Source organism: Neomonachus schauinslandi, chromosome 14 (genome assembly GCF_002201575.2).
Source record: "Neomonachus schauinslandi chromosome 14, ASM220157v2, whole genome shotgun sequence".
Lineage (NCBI taxonomy): Eukaryota > Metazoa > Chordata > Mammalia > Carnivora > Phocidae > Neomonachus > Neomonachus schauinslandi.
Window position 1 is genome coordinate 38,906,773 of NC_058416.1, and position 26,436 is coordinate 38,933,208.

General features: G+C 33.7%; 1 protein-coding gene and 1 non-coding gene across 2 annotated transcripts in view; both read left to right on the top strand.

Moving 5' to 3' along the window:
• The window catches only part of CCDC178 (coiled-coil domain containing 178), a 398,973-nt gene that overhangs the window by 51,707 nt on the left and 320,830 nt on the right, over positions 1-26,436 (top strand). The window contains exons 5-8 of the mRNA XM_044921257.1: positions 10,388-10,470; positions 13,165-13,365; positions 17,369-17,589; positions 22,929-23,071. Coding sequence (XP_044777192.1) covers positions 10,388-10,470; positions 13,165-13,365; positions 17,369-17,589; positions 22,929-23,071 — 648 coding nt within the window. The remainder of the gene's footprint in view (positions 1-10,387; positions 10,471-13,164; positions 13,366-17,368; positions 17,590-22,928; positions 23,072-26,436) is intronic.
• Positions 8,308-8,410, top strand: LOC123326653. The gene has a single exon (XR_006541228.1). It is a non-coding gene; the product is annotated as a U6 spliceosomal RNA (small nuclear RNA).

The window sequence follows — 26,436 nt, forward strand, 5'->3', positions numbered from 1 at the left end:
GAGCAGCCTGTACCTGTGCTGCAGATGGCTAGTGCCAGAGAAAACAATATGGACCTTATTCACAAAGAATTGTGTTTCAGTGTTTTGACCTGTCTGATGACTTCTTGAAGAACCAGCACAAAGGCTTGTCTTTGTTTTGCCTGACTTGAAGCAATCACTCAGCTGGAACCACTTAGAGGCAGTGTTTACTGAAAGCATTTGAAGGCATATACTTGCCACCACTGTCTGAAGCTGTGAATAACAGTTGGGACAAACATTAGACAGACCAAAATGCCTGGGAAAGAAGACATACATGGGGGAAATAGAATTTTTCAAAGCTGTTATATATACTGCAGAATCAAGAAGTGCACACGTATGACCAGAGCTAGGCACATGCTCAGGGAAAACCCAACAAGACCCTGATCTTTCATCTCTGGCTGACCTTTAGGATCTGTGCAGGCAACAGTTAAAAGTAGAAGCAGAGCTGTAAACAGCCTGGGTAAGCATTGAAGGAATACTTCAACAGAGAGCCCATTTGCTAAGACGAGTATTTTTTATTCCTTTTCCTTGTCCTTTTCTTTTTCCCTTCTTTTCCTTTCCTTCCTTCCTTCCTTTCTTTTTTTTTTTTTTGACTCTAGGTATTTAAGATAACTTGAAGAAAACATAAGTTTACCAGTAAGCTAATGAAACACTTAGTTCAGTACCCACACATGACAAAGAATACATACATTACTCAAATGTGTTTAGAAGAACTACTAAACAAAGAATAACCTACAACAAACCCAACAGAGGGAAGGTAATCTTATTTCTATTTCACATTAAACTATTTAAAATGTCCAGTTTTCTACAAAAAAATCATAAAGCAGGCAAAGAGAAAAGAGAAAGTTTGTCTCACTAAAAAGGGGAAAAAAAGAAAGAAATTTTTAAAAATGGCCCTGAGAAAGATTAAATGTTGGACTTATTGGACAATAACTAAATCAGCTATCTTAAATATTCTCAAAGAGATAAAGAAAACCATGGACAAACAGTTAAAACCAGGAGACTAATGTCTCAACAAATTAAGATTATCAATAAAGAAATAGGAATTATAAAAAAGAACCAAGCGGATATTCTGGAGATGAAGAGTATAATAACTGGATGAAAAAATAATTAGAGATGTTCATCAATAGATTTGAAATAGCAGAGGAAAGAATCTGTGAACTTGAAAATAGGCCAATTGATGCACTACTGGGTATTTACCCCAAAGATACAAATTTAGTGATCCAAAGGGGTACGTGCACCCCAATGTTTATAGCAGCAATGTCCACAATAGCCAAACTATGGAAAGAGCCAAGATGTCCTTCAACAGATGAATAGATAAAGAAGAAGTGGTATATATACACAATGGAATATTATGCAGCCATCAAAAGGAATGAAATCTTGCCATTTGCAACAACGTGGATGGAACTGGAGGGTATTATGCTAAGCAAAATAAGTCAATCAGAGAAAGACATGTATCATATGATCTCACTGATATGAGGAATTCTTAATCTCAGGAAAAAAACCTGAGGGTTGCTGGAGTGGTGGGGGGTGGGAGGGATGGGGTGGCTGGGTGATAGACATGGGGGAGGGTATGTGCTATGGTGAACGCTATGAATTGTGTAAGACTGTTGAATCACAGACCTGCACCTCTGAAACAAATAATACATCATATGTTAAAAAAAAAAAAAAGTAGGAAGGGAAAAATGAAGGGGGGGGAATCGGAGGGGGAGATGAACCATGAGAGACTACGGACTCTGAGAAACAAACTGAGGGTTCTAGAGGGGAGGGGAGGGGGGATGGGTTAGCCTGGTGATGGGTATTAAAGAGGGCACTTATTGAATGGAGCACTGGGTGTTATACGCAAATAATGAATCATGGAACACTACATCAAAAACTAATGTAATGTATAGTGATTAACATAACATAATAAAATAAAATTTAAAAAAATAGGCCAATTGAAATTATTCAGACTGAGGAGCAGAAAGACAAAAGAATGAAGTAAAGTGAACAGAGCCTAATAGATCTGAGGGACGTAATCACAAATACAAATATATGCATAATGGGAGTCCAAGAGTACTAGGGAAGAGAAAAAGGGGGAGAAGGAATATTTGAAGAAACATTGGCTAAAAATTTCCAAATTTGATGAAAGACATGAATTTATAATTTTCTAAAACTCAGTGAACTCTACACAGGATAAACTCAGAGATCCACACATTATAGTCAAATCATTGGAAGCCTGGGACAAAGAGTCTCTTGAAGGCAGTGAGAAAGAAGTGACTCATCGTGAGTAAGGAATCCTCAATAAAAGTGACAGTCAATTTCTCATCAGAAATTTTGGAGGCCAAGAGCATGTGGGTGGCTCATTGGGTTAAGCATCTGCTTCCAGCTCAGGTCATGATCTCAGGTCCGGGGATGGAGCCCTGCGTTGGGCTCTCTGCTTAGCGGGGAGTCTGCTTCTCCTCTCACTCGGTGCTCTCTCTCTCAAGTAAAAAATAAAATCTTAAAAAAAAAAAAAAAAAAAAGCAATTATGGAGGCCACAGGCCAGTGGAATGGCATATTTAAAATGCTGGAAGGAAAAAAAAAAAAGCCTGTCAAACGAGAATTCTGATTCTTGCAGAAGCATCCTTCAAAAATAAAGGAGAAATTAAGATATTTCCAGATAAACAAAAATTGAGGGGCTCCATCTGTAGCAGACTGTTCTATCAGAAATCCTAAAGGTAGTCTTTTAAGTAGAGATGAAAGGACATTAGACAGTAACTTGAAGCCATATGAAGAAATAAAAACAATAAGGTAGCTACAAAGATAGATCTAAAAGTCAGTATGATTGCATTTTTATTTTGCATCTCTTATTTTTCTATATAATTTTAAATGGATAAAATTATAATTCTATATTAATGGGCACACAATGGATAAATATGTAATTTGTAGAAATGACAACATGAAGGGAACAGAAGTATAAAGGAACAGAGGTGTTTTTTTTTTTAATACTACTGAAACTGCATTGATTTTAATTCAAACTTAATTTTTATGAAGTTAAGGTGTTAATAATAATCTCCAATGAACCACTAGGAAAAATTCTATAAAACAAAAACACCAACATAAATCCAATAAGGAAACTAAATACATTAGGAAAGTTCAACTAATCACCAAAGAAGGCAATTATGGAGAAATTAAAAATGAAAAATATTTAAGTATTATAGAAAACAAATAGCAAAATGGCAGAAGTAAGTCCTTCCTTAATAGTAATTGCTTTTCATGAAAATGGATTAAATGGATTAAATGGATTAAATGGATTAAACTTTACTGTTAAAAGATAGTGATAGAATAGATAAAAATACATGATTCAATTATATGCTGTCTATAAGAGACTCACTTGAGATCCAGAGACACACTATGTTGAAAGTAAAAGGATAAAAAATATATTCCATGAAAATAGTAACCAAAAGAGAGCTGGGGTAGCTAAACTAATATAACACAAAATAGACTTTTGGTCGAAGCATATTATAAGAAACAATATTTAACATCTTGATAAAAGGGCCATTCCATCAAGAAGTTATCAAAATTTTATACATACCCAAAATACAACCTCAAAATGCGTGAAGTGTAAACTGACAGAATTAAAGTAAGAAATATGCAGTTCTGTAGTAAGAGTTTGAGAATTCACTCTATCCTCACTTTCAAAAATGGTAAAAAGAACTTAAAAAAAAAAGAACTAAAAAAAAAAAGATCAGTAATGAAAAAGATTTGAACAGCACTAGAACAATCTAGGCCTAACAGACTTATATAGTACACACCACCCAATAGCAGTAGAAAACACATTCCTTTCTTGTTGACATTGAACATTATTCAGGATAGATCATATGTTAAGCTATATAACAAATCTCAATAGAATAAAAAAGACTGAAATCATACCAAGTATCCTTTCTAACCTAATGGAATGAAACTAGAAATCAATAACAGAAAGAAACCTAGGAAGTCCATGTGAATGTAGATTTTAAACAACATGCTCGAAAAAACTCAGTGAATCAAGGCTGTAATCACAGAAGATACTTTGAAATGAATGAAAATGAAAATACAATATACCAGAATTTATGGGATATAGCAAAAGTAATGGTCGCAGGGCAATTTATAGACATAAATGTTAACATTAAAAAAGAAGATCCCAAATCCAGTACCCTAACTCTATACCTTACAGAACTAGAAAAGAATGAATGTGCTAAAGCTGTGAAAAGAAAGGAAATTATAAAGATTAATGCAGAAGTAAATGAAGTCAAGAATAAAAAATAAATAAGTAAATAGTATCAGTGAAAACAAAAGTTGTTTCTTTGAAAAGATCAACCAAATTCACAAACCTTTGGCTAGACCAGCAAAGAAAAAAGACTTGAATTATGAAAATCATCAAAAACTTGGGGATATTACTATAGATCTCACTGAAATAAAAAGGATTATAATACTATGAATAATTGATAATACAATGAACAACAAATTTAGATAACCAAGATGAAATAGACAAATTCCTAGGAACACATAAACTATCAAAACTGACTGAGGAAGAAGTAGAAATTCTAACAGATTTGTAAAAAGTAAAGAGATTAAATCAGTAATCAAATATCTCCCAACAAATAAAAAGCCCAGGACCAAATGGCTTGACTGGTGAATTCTACTGAACATTCAAAGAAGAATTAATACCAATGCTTCTCTAACGCTTTCAAAAATTAGAAGAGAAAGGAGCACTTTTCAACCATTCTATGAGGCCAACATTATCCTGATACTAAAGCCAGATAAAAACATCATAAGAAAAAGAAATGTAGACCAATGGCTTTATGACTATAGATTCAAGAATCTTCAACAAAATACTAGCAACCTGAACCTAGCCATATTAATAGAATTACATGTCATGACCAAGTGACATTTCTCCCAGGTGTGTAAGGGTATTTCAAAATACAAAAAAATAATCAATGTGTAATATATCCACAGTAATAAAATGAAGGGGGAAAATCCATGTGAACATCTCAATGTGGAAACGTTGCAAAATCCGACACCTTTTCATGATAAAAACACTCAAAAAACAGACAAGAACAGATTAGAAAGCATGATGAAGGACATTTATGAAAAACCTTCAACTGACATTATACTTAATGGTAAAGTCCGAAATTTTTCAACCTAAGATCAGGAACAGCACAAGGATGCTAGCTCTTCTCACTTTTATTCGACATTGGAAACCTCATGCATTGCTGATGGGAATGTAAAATGGTTTAGTCGCTTTGAAAAACAGTTTGGTAGTTCCTCAAAAAGTTAATCCTAAATTACCATATGACACAGCAGTTCCACTCTGAGGTATATACAGAAAACATTTCAAAACAGGTGTTCAAACAAAATCTTATATATACAAATGTTCATATCATCAGTACTCACCATAGCCAAAAGGAGGAAACAACCTTAAATTTTTTCAGTAGAAAACTTTGAAACTTGTTCTATAAGAGGCCAGCATTACCTTGATCTCAAAACCAGACAAAGACCTCACCAAAAAGGCGAATTACAGACCAATATCCTGATAAACGGGGATGCCAAAATTCTCACCCAGATACTAGCCAGTATGATCCAACAGTACATTAAAAGGATTATTCACCATGACCAAGTGGGATTTATTCCTGGGCTGCAAGGGTGGTTCAACATTCACAAATCAATCAACATGATACATCACATTAATAAAAGAAAGGACAAGAACTGTATCCTCTCAACTGATGCAGAAAAAGCATTTGACAAAATACAGCATCCTTCTTTGATTAAAACTCTCCACAGTGTAGGGATAGAGGGACCATACTTCAATATCCTAAAAGCCATCTATGAAAAGCCCACAGCAAATATCATTCTCAATGGGAAAAAACTGAGAGCTTTTCCCTAAGGTCAGGAACGTGACAGGGATACCCACCCTCACCACTGTTGTTCAGCATAGTACTGGAAGTCCTAGCCTCAGCAATCAGACAACAAAAAGAAATAAAAGGCATTCAAATTGGCAAAGAAGTCAAACTCTCACTCTTTGCAGATGACATGATACTTTATGTGGAAAACCCAAGACTCTACCCCAAAATTTCCAGGACTCATATAAGAATTAAGTAACATGGCAGGATATAAAATCAATGTGCAGAAATCAGTTGCATATCTCCACAGTAACAATGAGACAGAAGAAAGAGAAATTAAGGAATCGATCCCATTTACAATTGCACTGAAAACCGTAAGACATCTAGGAATAAACCTAACTAAAGAGATAAAGGATCTATACTCTGAAACGTACAGAACACTTATGAAAGAAATTGAGGAAGACACAAAGAAGTGGAAAAACATCCCATGCTCATGGATTGGAAGAATAAATATTGTTAAAATGTCTATTCTACCCAGCGCAATCTACACATTCAGTGCAATCCCTATCAAAATACCATCAACATTTTTCACAGAGGTGGAACAAATAATCCTAAAATTTGTATGGAACCAGAAAAGACCCCGAATAGCCAGAGAATGTTGAAAAGAAAACCAAAGCTGGAGGCATCACAATGCCTGACTTCAAGCTATATTACAAAGCTGTCATCATCAAGACAGTATGGTACCGCACAAAAACAAACACATAGATCAATGGAATAGAATAGAGAACCTAGAAATGGATGGACCCTCAACTCTATGCTCAACTAATCTTTGGCAAAGTAGGAAAGAATGTCCAATGGAAAAAGGACAGTCTCTTCAATAAATGGTACTGGGAAAATTGGACAGCCACATGCAGAAGAATGAAACTGGACCATTATCTTACACCATACACAAAGATAAACTCAAAATGAATGAAAGACCTAAATGCGAGACAGGAGTCCATCAAAATCCTAAAGGAGAACACAGGCAGCAACCTCTTTGACCTTGGCTGCAGCAACTTCTTGGTAGACATGTCTCCAAAGGCAAGGAAAACAAAAGCAAAAATGAACTATTAGGACTTCATCAAGATCAAAAGTTTCTGGACAGCAAAGGAAACAGTCAACAAAACTAAAAGGCAACCTATGGAATGGGAGAAGAGAATTGCAAATGACATCAGATAAAAGGCTAATATCCAAGATCTGTAAAAAACTTATTAAACTCAACACCCAAAAACCAAATAATCCATTCAAGAAATGGGCAGAAGACAAGAGCAGACAGTTCTCCAAAGAAAACATACAAATGGCCAACAGACACATGAAAAAATGCTCCACATCCCTTGGCATCAGGGAAATACAAATCAAAACCACAATGAGATACCACCTCACACCATTCAGAATGGCTAAAATTAACAAGACAGGAAAATACAAATGTTGGTGAGGATGTGAAGAAAGGGGAACACTCTTACACTGTTGGTGGGAATGCAAGCTGGTACAGCCACTCTGGAAAACAGTATGAGGTTCCTGAAGAAGTTAAAAATAGAGCTACCCTATGATGGAGCAGTTACACTACTAGGTATTTACCCCAAAGATACAAATTTATTGATCTGAAGGGATACCTCCACCCCAATGTTCATAGCAGCAATGTCCATAATAGCCAAACTGTGGAAAGAGCCGAGATGTCCATGAACAGATGAATTCATAAAGATGATGTTGTATGTATACACACACACACACACACACACACACACAATAGAATATTACTCAGCCATCAGAAAGGATGAATACCTACCATTTACATCGACATAGATGGAACTGGAAAGATAATTATCATGTGGTTTCACTCATATGTCTAATATAAGAAACAGTGCAGAGGATCATAGGGGAAGGGAGGGAAAACTGGGAAGTCTCAGAGAAGGAGAAAAAAACATGAGAAATTCTTAACTATAGGAAACAAACTGAGGGTTGCTGGAGGGGAGGTGGGTGGGGGGATGGGATAATTTGGGTGATGGGCATTTAAGGAGGGCACTTGATGTGATGAGCACAGGGTGTTACACGCAACTGATAAACTATTGAACACTACATCTGAAACTGATGATGTACTATATGTTGCCTAATTGAATTTAAAAATTTTTTTCAGTAGACTAATGTATAAATAAAGGGTGGTATAGCTATACAGTGGAATATTATTCAACCATAAAAAGTAATAAAATTTTGATGCATGCTGTAACATGGATAAATTTCTAAAGCACCATGCTAAGTTAAAGAAACCAGACATAAAAAAGTTACCTTTTGTATGATTCCATTTATATGAAATATCCATAACAGGTAAATCATAGAGATGGGAAGCACATTGGTTCTTGGCAGGGCTGGTAGAGAGAACGGGGAGAGATTGCTTAATAAATAAGAAGCTTGCTTCAGTAGCACATATACTAAAACTGGAATGATGCAGAGAAGGTTAGCATGGTCACTGTGCAAGGATGACACACAAATTCATGAAGCGTTCCATATTTAAAAAAAATAAGGGGCAGTTCTTCTAAGGTGATAAACATGTTTTGGTACTCGATGGGGGTGATATTCACAACATTGAGTGTAGTAAATGTCATTGAAGCTTACACTTCCAAATGGTTAATTTTATGTTATGGGACTTTTGCCTCAATTAAAAAAAAATAAGAATTGGGTGCTTGGGTTGTTCAGTTGGTTAAGCATCTGCCTTCAGCTCAGGTCATGATCCCAGGATGCTGGGATCAAGTCCCATGTCGGGCTCCCTGCTCAGCAGGGAGTCCTTCTCCCTCTCCCTCTGCCCCTCCTCCCCATTCCTGCTCCTTCTCACTCTCAAATTAAAAAAAAAAAAGAAAGAAAAAATCAATTTTGCTGGTCCAAAAATTAACTAAATTTTGAAAAAAATACACAAAAATAGATTCAATTATGTGCAACAATTTAGTGTATCGCAAACCAGTAGGGAGAGCATTATTTGCTGGGACGATTATTTTTCTATTTTTATTTTAATTATTTATTAGTTTCAGAAGTAGAATTTAGTGATTGGCCAGTTGCATATTACACCCAGTGCATGTTACATGAAGTCCCCTCCTTAATGCCCATCACCCAATTATCCCTGCCCCCCCCAGACTCTCCCTCCAGCAACACCCATGTTTTTATTATTTATTTATTTACTTATTTATTTTTTGTAGTATGAATGTTTCTTTTATTTTTAATTAATTTTTTGAGTATAGTTGACATATACTGTTACATTAGTTTCAAGTGTGCAATATACTCATTGAACATTTTTTTATTTTCAAACAATCAAGAAAAAATAGATTATTTAACAAAAATATTTTAAAATGAAATTAAAACTAAAGGAGAAAATATGATGAATATTTCCTGACCTCATAATAAACAGGCTTTCCTAAATAAGTTCTGGAACAACAATGAGACAAATAGTATGCAGCCATCAGAATATTAAACTGTAGTCAAATATACAGGAAACAATGTCATGTAACTAAGGCAGCATGCAATATTTTATGACTCTAATTTTATAAAAATTGAAATATCATTAAAGTGTTATATTCTGTTATATCTAAAAAGAATGAGTTAGTATAGATTATTTTATATTATGATTTTTGGTATGTACAAACTTCCTTTAATTTGTAATACTTCTTTAATAGAAAAAATAATAATTTAATAAAAATAGCACTCTCTGCTTTGTTGTTGATACTGTTTTTCTTACAACTTTAATCAGATGAAGAGTACTTCTTTTTAAATACGATGAAAACTTTACCTAGAAAAACTATTTAAAAAAATTTTTTTAAGATATTTATTATTTATTTATTTGAGAGAGAGAGAACATGCACAAGTGCATGAGGGATGGGGTGGCGGGGGGAGGGGCAGAGGGAGAGGGAGAGGCAGACTCCCCGCTGAGTGAGCCTGACACAGGGCTGGATCCCAGGACCCTGAGATCAAGACCTGGGCCCAAGGCAGATGCTTAACCCAGGCGCCCCTAGAAGAATTCTTTAGAAAAGAAATAATATTTTAATTTGGACACTTTGCTAAAACCTATTAATTTCCAATCTGAAAAAGCATTTTTGGTCCTTGTATTTTATATGGTACCCCGGAAACTGCTAAACTGAAGTTAGAGAAATACCTCTCAAATTATTCTCAATAAACCCCCTTTTTCTGATAGCAACACTAAGGAACACCAGTTCATTTTCTTAAAAAAAAAAACCCACAAAACTTCTTTAATATCCTCTCAAATATTTTTAGGTCATTTGTAACAAATTTTAAATTTCTGTTAATTTACCATGAAATATAAAGCCCATTATGTATTAGAATTTTGCTATATTACTCTCTTAGATAGTAGCATTAGCATGTATAGTAAGTTTCACCACAAACATTTAAAATTTAATGTGAGAATCACCTAAAATTTGTTTTACTACCTTTAAACTTTAAGTAAAGCAGTTCTTTATTAATTGATTGCCTCTTTCCCTTTATATAGGAGCAGAACTTCATCCACACAAGACCAGAAGGAAGATTGGACTGTTGCTACACCAGTGAAAGAGGTTAAACCAGAAGAGAGAGGTAGAGTTGTACCTCATACTTAAATCAGTGAAATTATATTTAAAATTAAAATTAAAATTATATTTAAAAGCTCATTGACTTTTCATTTAATATATTTTTAATTTTTACAGTAATTATTTTAAGAATTTTATAATTCTTTTGAGTGTCTAATGGAGGAAAGAGCCTTCTATCATTTGATTAAGCAACAAAATTCAACAAATATTTATTATACGATATACTGGTCTAGGTCCTGAGTGTATAATGATCCCTCTCCATCTCCCAAGAAGCTAACTGTAATTCAGTGCTGTCCAGTAGTACTTTCTGGTATAAAAGTGTTCTCTATTTCCACTGTCCAGTAGAGTAGCTACTAGCCATATATAGTAGCTGCTTGAAATGTAGCTAGGAAGACTGAGAATTTAATTTTTCAGTTTAATTTTAACATGTTAAATGTAAATGGTCACATGTGATTCATGGCTATCACACTGGACATGGAGGCTCTGCTATATTTATATCTTATATATAATATATATATAAATTAAGATTAAAATCTTGTCACAATTTATAAAATGTATAGTAATTTATATATTGGAATAAAATTTGTGTTAAAATTACTTCAACATATTTGAATGTATTTTTTTTTTAAAGATTTTATTTATTTATTTGAGAGAGAGAATGAGATAGAGAGAGAGCATGAGAGGGGGGAGGGTCAGAGAGAGAAGCAGACTCCCTGCTGAGCAGGGAGCCCGACGTGGGACTCGATCCCGGGACTTCAGGATCATGACCTGAGCCGAAGGCAGTCGCTTAACCAACTGAGCCACCCAGGCGCCCTATTTGAATGTATTCTTAATACTATATTAAACACCTCTTCCTTCCCTCACCACAAAAATTTGTTAAACATCTTCCTTTCATGAGAGATAACTAAGAATTCAGGACTTTGTAAAAGTACTAATATTTTGTTTTCAAAGCTGTCTCTTATAGTGAGGCTCTGTTTTTAGTTTCCTTTTCACTATATCTACACTGAAGAAAAAAATCTCATTTGTTACTTCTTAATTTTTCACATGACAAAGCTAGGAGAAGATTAATATGTTAGTGGACATAATAACATTTAAATTAATTGCAGTTATGTTTATTATAAACTCATACATTTGATCCCAAAGTATAAGACAGTATCAGGTTGAGGGAGATTTATTGTAATTAAGTGTTTGTGCTAAAAAAAATTGCAGGTGGTTACTCACCTACTCGGTATGAAACAGTAAAATTGAGATGGTATTCTAGAAAAAAATTGAGAGATTAAATACAATGAATTGGAGACATTTCAAGTTATAAACACAGCATTTATTTTAGAATGCTATCATAGAAACAGTACAAAAGATATCTTGTACAACATGATAGACATCTTTGGTAAAACATTTATATTGCATCAGAAGTGATTTAAGTGGCATTAATTTAATTATACTTTTCAGACTGAGATATTTTTATAGAAACTGAATAGATCATAAATTGGCTAGAGAACATAGTGTTCACTGTATATGTTGTCATGAAAAAAAACAGACAATTAAGGATATAAAGTGTCCAGGATATGGTAGAATATGAAAAAAGAAGACAATAGACCAAATAAATATAGACCAAATAAAGGGCCAGTCCATAAAAGATAATTTTTATGCATTACAATAGAGAAACCTGTTTCTCAAAAATTCTTTTCAGGCAGCCTGCTGAATTTCTTTGATAGGCTTACTAGGTTAGAAGTAGAAACTGTATGACTACTGAGATTGTACTTATAACCAATATGTAATATTATCTTCTAGCAGAAAATTATTGCTTTATTGTCCAAATCAAAACAAAACAGAGGTCTATTAGTTGCCTTTTTTTTTAACCAGTTTTACTGTTTTTCCTGTAGCCTCAGCTCTTTGAGGCTTTGCCTTTCTTGACACTTTGTGTTTGTTTATGTCTTCTTGTCATGTCACATTTTGGCAAAAGTCACTGTTTACAAGTATAAATCTCACCAGAGTGGAACCCATATCCATCTTCCTTACTGATCTATCTCTGGGGAGAGAGTGTATTGCCCAGAACGTAACAGGCTCTCTGCGTGTTTCTAGTATAAATAGATAAATTGAATACCCATGTTAATCATTTCGTTAACATTAAACCATATCTTTTCAGAGCTGTGAACCAGGAATCACAAGTATCTCTCATTACAGGAGTTAATTTGTGTTATAACTAAATAAATGGAATTTGGAAACAATGAATTCCTGGCAGGGCTAACTAGGGATGTTATTTTCTGATAAGGAATACAAAGTATCTTGTTTCGAGGAACCATCTGAGGATTTGCAGTATTTATCTGATGTAATCATTATGATTCGCTTTTGTCATAAAATGAGAGGAAACACAAGCATAATTTAAAAATAAAGCTCTATAATAAAGCTTATGAAGAAAACATTTTTTAGATAAAATATTCATGAAGATATTGCTTGAGATTTCTCTATTCTAATTATTTTACAAAATGTTCACTTAAAAATCTGTCTTCAAAGGTTATAATTAATGTTATGATTGTATTATAATAAAACTGTCCTTAAAAGGCTAATTCATTTTTCTAAAATTCTCTCATTAAACATATAAATATTAAAAAGAATAATGATACAACTAGTACCTATGTTCCCACCACCTCGTTTATAGGCTGATTTATTAACAAATGTGAATACACATTTCTATTTTAAGATGAAAAGTGTCCAGAATTAAAGCAGGAAATGGAAACATTGCTATCAGAGGCCATTCATCTCATTAAAAGTCTAGAAACTGACCGTGCAGAAGCTGAAGAAGCTTTAAAACAACAAAAATCAAGAAAGAAGAAGATGCACATGAAAATTGATTCTTGGTCAATCTGGAGACTTCAAGAAATCCCATTAGCTGTGCAGAAAGGTAATAATAAGAATTTTTTCATATTGCCATTTACTTTGTTCAAGAGGCATGAATAATCAATTGAAGCCCTGAAAAAAAGTCAACTCTGACCATATTGTTTTGCATCCAAACTAGTGCACTTTTTGATATATGCTATTAATGATAATGCTGATATCATTTATATAGCTGAGACTGCACTGAACAAACCTGTACCTTCTGTAGTCTGGTGTTTGTTGGTAATTCCATAGTATTTATGGTAACATGGGACATTTAAATTTTTGGCATATATTTCCTATGATGACTACATTATTTGAGTACTTGAAATTTAGAAATTTAAGTGATTTCCAATTGGTGTCATTGGCTAAATCTTTAAATCTAGGAAAATAAGAGAGTTTTAAAGTGATACTTTAACAACATGCATCTGCTTTTGAGAATTCAGTAGTAGATTTTATTGAGAACTTCTAGCAGGCAATAAAACTGGAGATGTTTCCAAGAGTCATGTAGGTAACATGTTTCAAAAGGAAACTTTTTTGTTTTAGACTATAGAATAAGGGACCTGTGGTAAAGTATTAAACAGTCTAAGGGCATTGGATTTTTTATTCTCCAAGTACTGCCTGTTGAGCATGCCTACTACATGATTCTGCTGAGGCTGGACTTTGTTTATAAATAAATTTTAATTCAGTTAAAAATTTTAATTCAGGATTCACATGCTTTATAAGTGGGTTATATGAGGGAGCTCATAAACCTATCGTTTAAACTAAGACACTTTTGAAAGGAAAAGGGAGGCTATTAATTATTACCCTAAGACATGAAATTATTTGTCAAACTGGACACTTACAAACACCTTTGTTATATGTCTTCTAAAACTATAGTTTTCAAGTAGGGTGTGCACATTTTTGGGAGTTGCAAGAAAAGATTAGAACTTTTATTTATATTTTTAAACTTTATTCTTTTTATTTTCTTTCTTGATTTGGGTTTTAATTTTGCTTTTATTGTACCTTACAAAATATAGCTACCCAGTGGTTCCTCGATTATGTTATTTTAATAAAATAAATTACATGTAGTTTCAGTGACTGTTACTCCTTTTAAAGTAAAACTGAGCTCACAGATTGAACTCACCATTTGTTCACTCCCTTCTGGAGCAGAACTCAAAAAGCAGGAAATCACCCAGAGCCTGGGCTGGATGAATTTAATTCAGCCTTTGTCTATGCTCTTTGTTGCCCTTTACTAAAGAGTTAATTCTAAAAATCATGCAAAAAGTGCTCTAAACTCAGGTAAGAGTAGGCCCTTTTCTACACATACTTTAAAGTATGCATTTTACAAAACATTTGGTTTCTATAGCTGTTTATAAAAATAAATAATTCTGGCTTGGAGTGAGTTTGTTCTGATTCACAAAGTTTTTGAATAGAATTTATGATGTGCATACTGTACTAATACAATAGCATAAGTATGTAATTTATAAATGCATACTTATATATATATTGGTGTTTTAGAGGCAACCAAAGGTACAATAGGGCCAGAATAGGCATCCTGGGAAATTCTGGAGCCCAGTAGATTCTTGAGCAGATTCACATTCACATCCACAAGGAGTCATCTGCAATTTTTATAAAAAAGATTTATTTATTTGAGAGAGAGAGCACGAGAGAGGCAGAGGGAGAGGGAGAGAGAATCAGACTCCATGCTGAGTGTGGAGCCCAAGGCAGAACTCGATCTTACAATGCTGAGACCACAACCTGAGCTGAAACCAAGAGTCAGATACTTAGCCAGCTGTGCCACCCAGACGCCCTTGCAATTTTTAAAAAATGTTTGGGAAGCCTTTCCTTGTCAGTAGTAGTAGAAAAGTCAGTGGTAGCTGGTTTTATTTAATATTTTGCTGATAAATTTCTATATAATCTCATATGGCCTTTATAAGAGTAGATAGTGTATTTTGCGGTTTATATGAAGTTCTACTTAAGGAATTGCCAAAATAAAATTAAATTGAGATACATACATGCATATTCTACATACCTTATAAATGCATTTTCAATGATTGAATATATTCTTGCCATTGTTGATAATTTATTGCTTGGGCTATCTTTGATTTAAAGATCTACCTAAAGGTCTTTAAAAAAACTATTAATGATCTACTTAAAAAACTGAAATTTATGTTCATCTGCTTTATTTTATTTAAGTAGCTAACACATGCAATGAAATTTAAATTCATTATTACTATATGGTTTTTAAGTGCCTTCTGTTTGTAAAATATTCCTGAAAAGTGATGTGCTTTCAGGAATATATTGCCTTTATATTGATATTATTTAGGATAAAATTTCTAAATTTTATAATTTTTTTACAGGTTACAGAATTATATATTCTTATAGATTTTAGATTCCCAAAGTCTCTAGCTTATGTGACAAGAAAACTTTTAATCTCTTTAACAGCCTTAATATTAAGTATGATGTTTATAGGATTTCTAATAATTTTTATAAAAAACTTATATTTATAATTAATGAAAATATTAAAGAAATTCAATTTTTTCTAGATATCTTGTGGTCACTCCTCCAGACCCATCTATCCCCCTAACTAGCCCACTCACACTTGTATCTTCTGTTTTGTGATCCATGAGGCTGATTGATAATGGATTGAATCAAAGATATCTTTTGTAATCTGTCTTCTTGCTGGTTCAACCACTGGGAATTAGTGGCAAGAGACCATGAGAGATAATGGAGAAGAGTGAGGGTGGGGTTTTATACCCTTGACTACTTTCCTTTCTACTTGGTCACCTCACCCCCCACACACACAGAATGACAGCCACTGGCACCCAATATGCAGCCAATAATCTAGCAAATGTCTTTTCATTTTCCTACCAAAAATATAATCAGAAATAAGTTTTTCATCAGAAATTGGGTGTTACATGAACTTATAAATTATAAAATTAGATATGCACAGCTGTATTTCCTTAAAAAATAAAAGAGTATGTGTATTTATTACACCCAAGCTAAAGTAATTACTCAGGTTTCCCTGGTACTCTCATTGTACCTGCTTCTTTAGATTCTCTGTCTTTTCCTTACCCTACATTCATGGCTCCGTTGGTACTACTTCCCAATGACTGATTACCTAATGGAAGAGAAAAAAATCAAAGACCTCTTTATGTATGGATTTTAATGGTATATTGACATAATTTGGGGAGCTACTGTTTTACAATCTCAATATGGGAAGGGTGAAGACAGATTACCTTGAAGGAGAAATGTCCTGGGATACAAATGGGAAGTAGGAAAAAGGATGGCATAATGGGGGTTGGAAAGAACATGAATGTTAAGACTGGTGAAAGGAAGTCTAGGGGAGTGTTCTGGGGATTGACCTTTCAGAGAGGATGGAGTGTGAAGATAACTGTGTCCCATAGAGATGCTCACAAGAGTGCTTCTACTGTGGAAGAAGATCTCAGCAATAACACAATATTAAATCTTCTAATTTTGTTTTGCATTGTTTAGTCACATGAATTAATGTTATTTACTACAATAATGCTTTGTAATAAATCGCCTTGGAACACAGTGGCTTACAACAATAAGCAATTTTTAATATAAGCTATCCTATGTGTAATAATTTTCAGTTGATTCTTTTGTGTTTTGATATATAATTGTATCAATAGAAAATAGTATTTATTTTTTCCTTTCTGACATTTATAACTATCTCATTGTTTTACGTCTAGATGATTTTAGAAGGCCTCTACTCTTGCAGTTTCTCTCATTTTGTAATTCATAGAGTGGTTATACATAACTCAGTATATACATTGGTTGTAATAGGCAGGATTTGTACTAAAACAATTATTAGCTTATAAAACATAGATTTTAATCCGTTTGATAATAAATGATGAAAGCAGTATATTTTATAACGCAATACTAAGATAACTTAAATTTAGTAAGCTTCACAGATAAGTAATTTCTGAATCTAAAGTATTTCATATGTTTCTATTATCAAATAAAGATTTCTTTCTGGAGTTCTTGTTTTAAAATCAGATTTTCTTTTGTTATTATTGTATGTCTAGAACATGAGGCCTATTTGAGAGATATTGTAGAATTACGATGGCATCTTGAAGATAAAGCTTATCAACTAAAACATTTTGAGGAACAAAAGGCAAAATTAGAAGAAGCTAATGCAAAGCTTCAAGCAGACATAGACTACATGAATAAACTTGGTCCTCTAATTAACTCAAAACAGAACCAAGAACTTGAAGCTCTGAAAGAATTTTATACAAAAAAATTTGAGGTAAATGAATAAATGAATAGATATGCATTTTATAGATTGTTACTTAGATATAAAAATATTTCAGCTATTAGAAATTAACATCTTTAAATGTTTCATTTTCACTAAAAATTGACTTGCTATTTATTTCCCAAAGGAACTATTAAACTACACATAATACAGTCAATTGATATTCATTTAAACTGTGTTATCTTCCCTTTTATACTTAGGAGTACTAATAATATTTAGTCTACCTACTAATACAATTTTGGAGATTTAAAACAACATGATAATTTTTAAAGTTGTAAGTCAAGCTGGGAGAGAATGCAAGCAGAATATATCAGTCATTTTCACTGTTGATGATAATAAACTGTAAAATCTTTTCAATGATTAACATTTAACTCTCCTATTGTGGGATTGTATTATAGAAAAATAAATTATTTATACCTGCCACTAAATGAACAAATTTAATTCATATTCATTTTATTTTTTATTATTTCAAAGTAAATAGAGTTGTTAAATGTGTCCTGTATTTTCAACAGTACCATTTTCCTCCATCACTCTCCAAAGACAACCTTATCAGGAAAATCTGTTTCTAGGTGAAATTTGTATGTTTTTATACATATATACATGTATATGTATATATGTATATGTATATTTGTATATTTAAGCACAGTGCATGGTTTCTTTATTATTCTTCAAATAGTATCAAACATTGTATAAGTTCCTGCAGGTTGTTTTTTAATCTGACATTGTTTTAGAGGTCAAGCTACTGTTCATTCATTTTACTTGCTGTTTTGGATTTGACACCAAAAGCAAAGCTAACAAAAGCAAAAATAAACAAGTAGGGATACATCAACCTAAAAGCTTCTACATGACAAGAGGAACCATCAACAAAATGAAAAGACAATCTACTGAATGGGAGAAAATATTTGCAAATCATATATTTGATAAGGGGTTAATATCCGAAATAAAGAACTTCATACAACTCAACACCAAAATAAGACAATATGATTTAAAAATGGGCGGAAGATCTGAATAGATATTTTTCCAAAGAAGACATACAAATAACCAACAAGTACATGAAAAGATTCTCAACATCACTATTCATCAGGGAAATGCAAATCAAAACCACAGTGAGAGATCATCTCATACTTGTCGGAATGGCTATTATCAAAAAGACAAGAAGTAACAAGTGTTGGCAAAGATGTGGAAAAAGGGAACCTTTGCATACTGTTGCTGGGAATGTAAATTGGTGCAACCACTGTGGAAAACAGTATGGAGGTTTCTCAGAAAATTAAAAATGGAACTGTCATATGACTCAGCAATTCCACTTCTGGGTATTTATTAGGAGAAAAAACACAAATTGAAAAGATGTGTGCACCCCCATGTTCATTGCTGCATTATTTACCATAGGCAAGATATTGAAACAACCTAACTGTCCATCAATGGATGAATGGATAAAGAAGATGTGGGGTGTGTGTGTGTGTGTGTGTGTAATGGGATATTACTCAGCTCCCCCCCCAAAAATAAAATCTTTCCATTTGCAGCAACAGGGATGTACCTTGAGGGCATTATGTTAAGTGAAATAAGTCAGACAGAGGAAGACAAATACCATATGATCTCACTTATAGGTAGAATCAAAAGTAAAACAAAACAAAACAAAAAAACAATTTCATGGAAACAGGGAACAGATTGGTGGTTGCCCAATGCAGGGTTTAGAAGATGAATGAAAAGGGAGTCAAAAAGTACAAACTTCTAGTTATAAAATACATAAGTCATGGGGATTTGATGTACAGCATGGTGACCATAGTTAATACTATTGTAGTACATACTTGAAAGTTGCTAAGAAAGTACATCCTAAAAGTTCTCATCACAAGAAAAAAATTCTAGCTATGTATGGCAATGGATGTTAACTAGACTTACTGTGGTGATCTTTTCACAGTATATAGAAATATTGACTCATTATGTTTTATACCTGAAACTATTGTATATTAATTGTAGCTCAATAAAAAAATTAAAAACTTTTATGCATCAAAGGACACTATCAATATCTGATGAGAGGTTAATATCCAAAATATGTCAAGAACTTACATAACACCAAAAAAATAAGTAATACAATTAAAAGATGGGCAGAGGACCTGAAAGATATTTTTCCAAAGAAGACACACAGATGGCCAATAGATACATGAAAAGATGCTTAACATTTCTAATCATCAGGGAAGTATAAATCAAAACCATAGTGAGATATCACCTTGCACGTTTCAGAATAGCTAGAATCAAAAAGACAAAAAGTAGCAAGTGTTGACAAGGATATGGAAAAAAAAGGATATGCACTGTTGTGGGAATGTAAATTGGTGCAGCCACTGTGGAAAACAGTATGGAGGTTCCTCAAAAAATTAAAAATAGAAATTCCATATGATCTAGTAATTCCACTACTGGGGATTTACCCAAATAAAACAAAAACACTAATTCGAAAGATATATGCACCCCTTTTTTAATGCAGCATTATTTACAACAACCAAGATATGGAAACAACCTCAGTGTCCACCGATAGGTGAATGGATAAAGAAGATGTGGTATACGTATATACAATAGACTCTTACTTAGCCATAATATACGACAAAATCTTGCCATTTGTGCCAACATGGATGGACCTCTAGAGGATATAATGCTAAGTGAAAAAATCAATCAGAGAAAGACAGATATTGTATGATTTCACTTATGTGTGGAATCTGAAAAACAAAAACTAGAATAGACCTATAAATACAGAGAACAAAGTGATGGCTGCCAGAGGGGAGGGAGTGGAAGGATAGGCAAATGGATAAAGAGGAACAGGAGGCACAGGCTTCCAGTTACGGAATAAATAAGTCACTGGGATAAGAGGTACAGCATAGTAGGGGTGCCTGGATGGCCCAGTTAGTTAAGTGTCTGACTCTTGGTTTTGTCTCAGGTGGTGATCTCAGGGTCGTGAGATTGAGCCCTGTGTCAAGCTCCATGCTCAGTGCAGAGTCTGCTTGAGATTCTCCCTTCCTCCCTCTGCCCATCCCATGCTTTCTCTCTCTCTCTCTTTCTCAGATAAATAAATAAATCCTTAAGGAAAAAAAAGGTACAGCATAGGGAATATAGTCAATGATACTGTAATAGCATTGTATGGTGACAGATGGTAGCTACACTTGTGGTGAGCACAGCATAATGTATGGATTTGTTGAATCACTATGTTGTACTCCTGAAACTAATTTAACATTGTGGGTCAACTGCATGTAACTGTATGTCAATGAAAAAAAGTAAAAAAGAAGTATACTATCAGAAAAGTAAAAAAAAAAAAAAAAAAACCTATAGAATGAGAGAAAATATTGCAAATTACACTTGAGAAGGGTATATTACCTAGAATATATAAAGAACTTTCAAATTCCACAACCAAGACAAACAACCAAATTAAAAATGGGCAAAGGACTTGAATAGATATATCTCCAAAGACATACAAATGGGCAGCAAACATTTGAAAAGATAGATGCTCAACATGATTAGTCATTAGGGAAATGCAAACCAAATGGGAATAAATATAACACAGAAAATAACAAGTTTTAGTGTCTATGTGGAAAAATTGGAACTGTGGTACTTTGCTGGTAGAAATGTAAAATGGTTGCAGATGCTGTGGAAGAGACTCTGGCATTTCCTCAAAAAGTTTAACACAAAATACCATATGCTCTAGCAATTATACTCTGAGGTATATACTCCAAAGAATTGAAAACTGATAATCAAAAAAAAACAAAAGGAAAAGTTGTACATAAATGTTCATAGCAACAGTGTTTGTATTAGCCCAAGGTGGAAACAACCCGATGTCCATCACCTAATTAATGACTAAATAAAATGTGATATATCTATACCATTGAAAGAAATAAAAAAAATGAAGTACTGTTATATGTCACAACACAAATCAACTTTGAGGCATTATGTTAAATAAAGAAGCCAAACACAAAAGATCACATCCTGTATGATTTCATTTATATGAAATATCCAGGATAGATAAATCCATAAAACAGAACAGATTAGTGATTGCTAGGGGCCAGGGGATGTATAATGTAGTGTTTTATTTATAGTCCCTTTATCATATAACTTTATTTTATTCTGCTGTCTTGACTCAGTTTCGGGGTCCTGGCTAGAGATCTGCTGAAATAAATAATTGCTTAAAGGACTCAAGGCCTCTAGTCAGTGTGCTTGAGCCCTACTGCATAACTTGCAAATTGCAGATACTTGCAAATCAAGCTCCAAGGCTCTATGTTGCCTCCAAATTCTGCAAGCAGCCCAGCCTCATAACGCCACAGAGCCAGAAGAGTATTATGCACATCAATTGGAGTGAGTATCAATGGGGGAAGTATATACCAGTGCCACACGGACCCAACTCAAGAACTTGCCTTGGAGATGAATTTGTCTCATATGATGTAACCTGGTTCCCAACATGGAGACCATCACCCCAGCAATGCCTACAGGTTACCTCTTCTAAAGGTGCTGAAAAATTGGACATGGGATACTTGATATTAGGAATTCTGTTATGTTTCCTGACCTCTTGTTTGCTTAGCTTATCATTCTGGTGAGCTCCTTGCTCTCTACTAAAATGTATACCCCTACATTCCTATGCCTAGAGGATAATCTTGTAGAGGTTACTACTACCTGTGCTATTCGAAAAATTAATGAACATTATTGCTTCTTTCAGGAAGCAATTGCTTTATTTCAGTCCACCAGTTGACCCACTGGGGAGGGGACTGTTCACTCCCTACTGCCTTCTACTCCCCTCCCTCTGACTTTCCAGCAGGACATCAGACTACAACTATCTCTTCTCCATAGGTTGACAGAGAAGGGAGAAATGGAGAGGGAAGGGAGAATGTTTATGATATTTGATAATTAATAAAAACAATAAAAATGGAATATTTTGGACCCTTTCATTAAGGTAATAATGGTTATTCCTGAGAGGATTATAGTTGATTTCATTTATTTTCTCATCTGTGTTTTCTGATTTTTCTACCATTAAGTATTATTTCAACAATAAAAACAATAAAAAGTAGCAATTCTTTTGTAGGTTAAAAAATAATTATTTTGCTCATGTCACCTGTAATATTGAACTTTTCTTCAATAACTTTTATACATCGCTAGTATTAATGCTTCTCAGACTAGTGGAAACCTAAAACTTCAGAAAAGTAAAAAAAAAAACAGATTAATATGGGAAGAAAATCGATGTAAAGAACTTTTTCTTTAGATCAAAACTACTTTAAATTTAAGTCCTTTCTCTTATTTTTCTCTTGCCTGATTCTTTTAATTACCCATTAAGTGCGTATATTAACAAAAATATTTTTCATTTCTAGGTAATGGAGTTATACAAACAAATTCATGAAGAACTTGAAGAAGCTATAGAAGATGTTGAAAATGCCAAATTGAATGCTAAACAAATTAGACAAGACATGGAGCAAGACGTTCATAGTGATGAAACAAGCATAGAAGCCTACAAGTAAGAATTTTTCACTAATGCTGCTTATAGCATTTAGAACAAAAATATTGATTAAAATGTAACTTATATTCCTGTATAAAGAATTCAGATAACGAGAAAGGAAAGAATCTAAATCACACGTATTTATCTTATCACCAACTTTATATATAAATTAAGATATGTCTTTTACATATGTAATATACATATGTATAGATTCTTAAAGTACTATTTTTCTGTCATCTTATTTTATTTATAGGTTTTTAAAATTTTTAATTCCAGTGTTGTCAACATACAGTGTTAATTATTTTCAGGTGTACAGTGTAGTGATTTAACAATTCTGTACATAGTGCTCATCATGATAAATGTACTCTTTAATCCCCATCCCCTATTTCACCCATCCCCTCTCCCATATTCCCTCTGGTAACCATTAGTTTGTTCTCTGTAGTTAAGAGTCTATTTCTTGATTTTTCTCTCTCTTTTTTTCCCCTTTGCTCACTTGTTTTATTTCTTAAATTCCACATATTAGTGAAATCATATGTTATTTGTCTTTCTCTGACTGACTGACTTTGCTTAGCATGATACTCTCTAGCTCCAGCCATGTTGTAGCAAATGGCAAGATTTCATTCCCTTTTATGGCTGAATAATATTTCATTGTATATATATACCACATCTTCTTCATCCATTGATATATCAGTGGACAGTTGGGCTGCTTCCATAATTTGGCTATTGTGAATAATGTTGCAATAAACATAGGGGCGCATGTATCCCTTTGAATTAGTGTTTTTGTATTTTGGAGGTAAATAACCCAGTAGTACAGTTACTGGATCATAGGATAGTTCTATTTTTAACTTTTTGAGGAATCTCCGTACGATTTTCCACAGTGGCTCCACCAGTTTGCTTTCCCACCAACAGTGCATGAAGGTTCCTTTTTCTCCATATCCTTGCCAACACCTGTTTCTTGTGTTTTTTATTTTAGCCATTCTGACAGGTGTGAGGTGATATCTCATTGTAGTTTTGATCTTAATTTCCTTGATGATGAGGGATGTTGAGCATATTTTCATGTGTCTGTTGGCCATCTGTATGTCTTCTTTGGAGAAATGTCTGTTCTTCATGTCTTCTGCCCATTTTTTAATTGGATTATTTGTTTTTTGGGTGTTGAGTTCTGTCAGTTCTTCATGTATTTTTCATATTAACCCTTTATCAGATATGTCATTTGCAGACATCTTCTCCCATCAATAGGTTGCCTTTTAGTTTTTTTGATTGTTTCCTTCACTGTGCAGAAGCTTTTCCTTTTGATGTAGTCCCAGTAGTTTGTTTTTATTTCCCTTACCTCAGGAGACCTATCTAGACAAATGTTGCTATGGCCGGTGTCAGAGAAATTACTGCCTGGGATCTCTTCTAGGACTTCTATGGTTTCAGGTCTTACATTTGGGTCTTTAATCCATTTTGAATTTATTATTGTGTATGGTGTAAGAAAGTGGTCCGGTTTCATTCTTTTGCATGTAACTGTCCAGTTTTCCTACCACCATTGTTGAAGAGACTTTTTTTCCCATTGTATATTCATTCCTCCTTTGTCAAAGAATAATTGACCATATAATTGCAGGTTTATTTCTGGGTTTTCTACTTTGTTCCATTGATTTATGTGTCTGTTTTTGTGCCAGTACTATACTGTTTTGATTGCTACAGCTTTGTAGTATAGCTTGAAGTCCAGAATTGTGATGTCTCCAGCTTTGCTTTTCCCTTTCAAGATTGCTTTAGCTTTTTGGATTCTTTTGTTGTTCCCTACAAATTTTAGAATTGCTTGTTCTAGTTCTGTAAAAAATGCTGTTGGTATTTTGATAGGGATTGCATTTAATGTGTAGATTGCTTTGGGTAGTATAGACTTTTTAACAATATTTGATTTTCCAATCCATGAGCATGGAATGTCTGTCCATTTCTTTGTGTCATCTTCACTTTCTTTCATCAGTGTCTTATAGTTTTCAGAGTACAGATCTTTCACTTCTATGGTTAAGTTTTTTTGTTTTTTTTTTTTTTTAAAGATTTTATTTATTTATTTGAGAGAGAGAGAATGAGAGACAGAGAGCATGAGAGGGAGGAGGGTCAGAGGGAGAAGCAGACTCCCTGCCGAGCAGGGAGCCCGATGCGGGACTCGATGCCGGGACTCCAGGATCATGACCTGAGCCGAAGGCAGTCGCCCAACCAACTGAGCCACCCAGGCGCCCCTCTATGGTTAAGTTTATTCTTAATTATCTTATTATTTTTGGTGCAGTTATAGATGGGATCATTTTCTTAATTTTTCCTTTCTCTGCTTCATTATTAGTGTATAGAAATGTATGTTTAACTAACTAGAGTTTAAATAAAAACTTGAAACAAGAAAAAAAAAGAAATGCAACAGATTTCTGTACATTGATTTTTGTATACTGTGACTTTACTGAATTCATTTATCAGAACTAGTAGTTTTTTGATGAAGTCTTCATGGTTTTCTATATATTGTAGCATGTTATCTGCAAATAGTGAAAGTTTTACTTCTTCCTTAAAAATTTGGATGCCTTTTATTTCTTTTTGTTGTCTGATTGCTATGGCTTGGACTTCCAGTACTGTGTTGAATGAAAGTGATGAGAGTGGACATCCTCGTCTTGTTCCTGACCATATGTGAAAAGCTCTCAGTTTTTCCCAAATGAATATGATGTTTGCTGTGGGTTTTTCATATAAGGCCTTTATTATGTTAGGGTATGTTCCCTCTAAACCTACTTTGTTGAGGGTTTTTATAATGTATGATGTTGTACTTTGTCAAATGCTTTTTCTGCTTCTATTGAAATGGTTTTATCCTTTCTCTTATTGATGTGATGTATCATGTTGATTAATTTTTTAATATTGGACCACCCTTGCATCCTGAGAATAAATCCCACTCGATTGTGGTAAATGGCTTTTTTTACTGTATTGTTGGATTTGGTTTGCTAGTATTTAATTGAGAACTTTTGCATCTATGTTTATCAGCAATATTGGCCTGTAATTCTGTTTGGGGTTTTTTTTGGGGGGGGGTGGGTTTGACTGATTTTTATGGATACACTTTTTTGGATACACTTTTTTTTTTTTTTTGGTGCCTTTATTTGGTATTGGTATTATGGTAATGCTGGCCTCATAGAATGAATTTGGAAGTTTATCTTCCTCTTCTATTATTTTGCAATAGTTTGAGAAGAAATGTTTGGTAGAATACACCTCTGAAGCTGTCTGGTCCTGGACTTTTGTTTGTTGGGAGTTTTTGTTTACTGATCCAATTTCCTTGCTGGTAATCAGTCTGTTCACATTTTTTATTTCTTCCTGATTCAGTTATGGTAGATTATATGTTTCTAGGAATTTATCCATTTCTTCTAGGTTGTCCAATT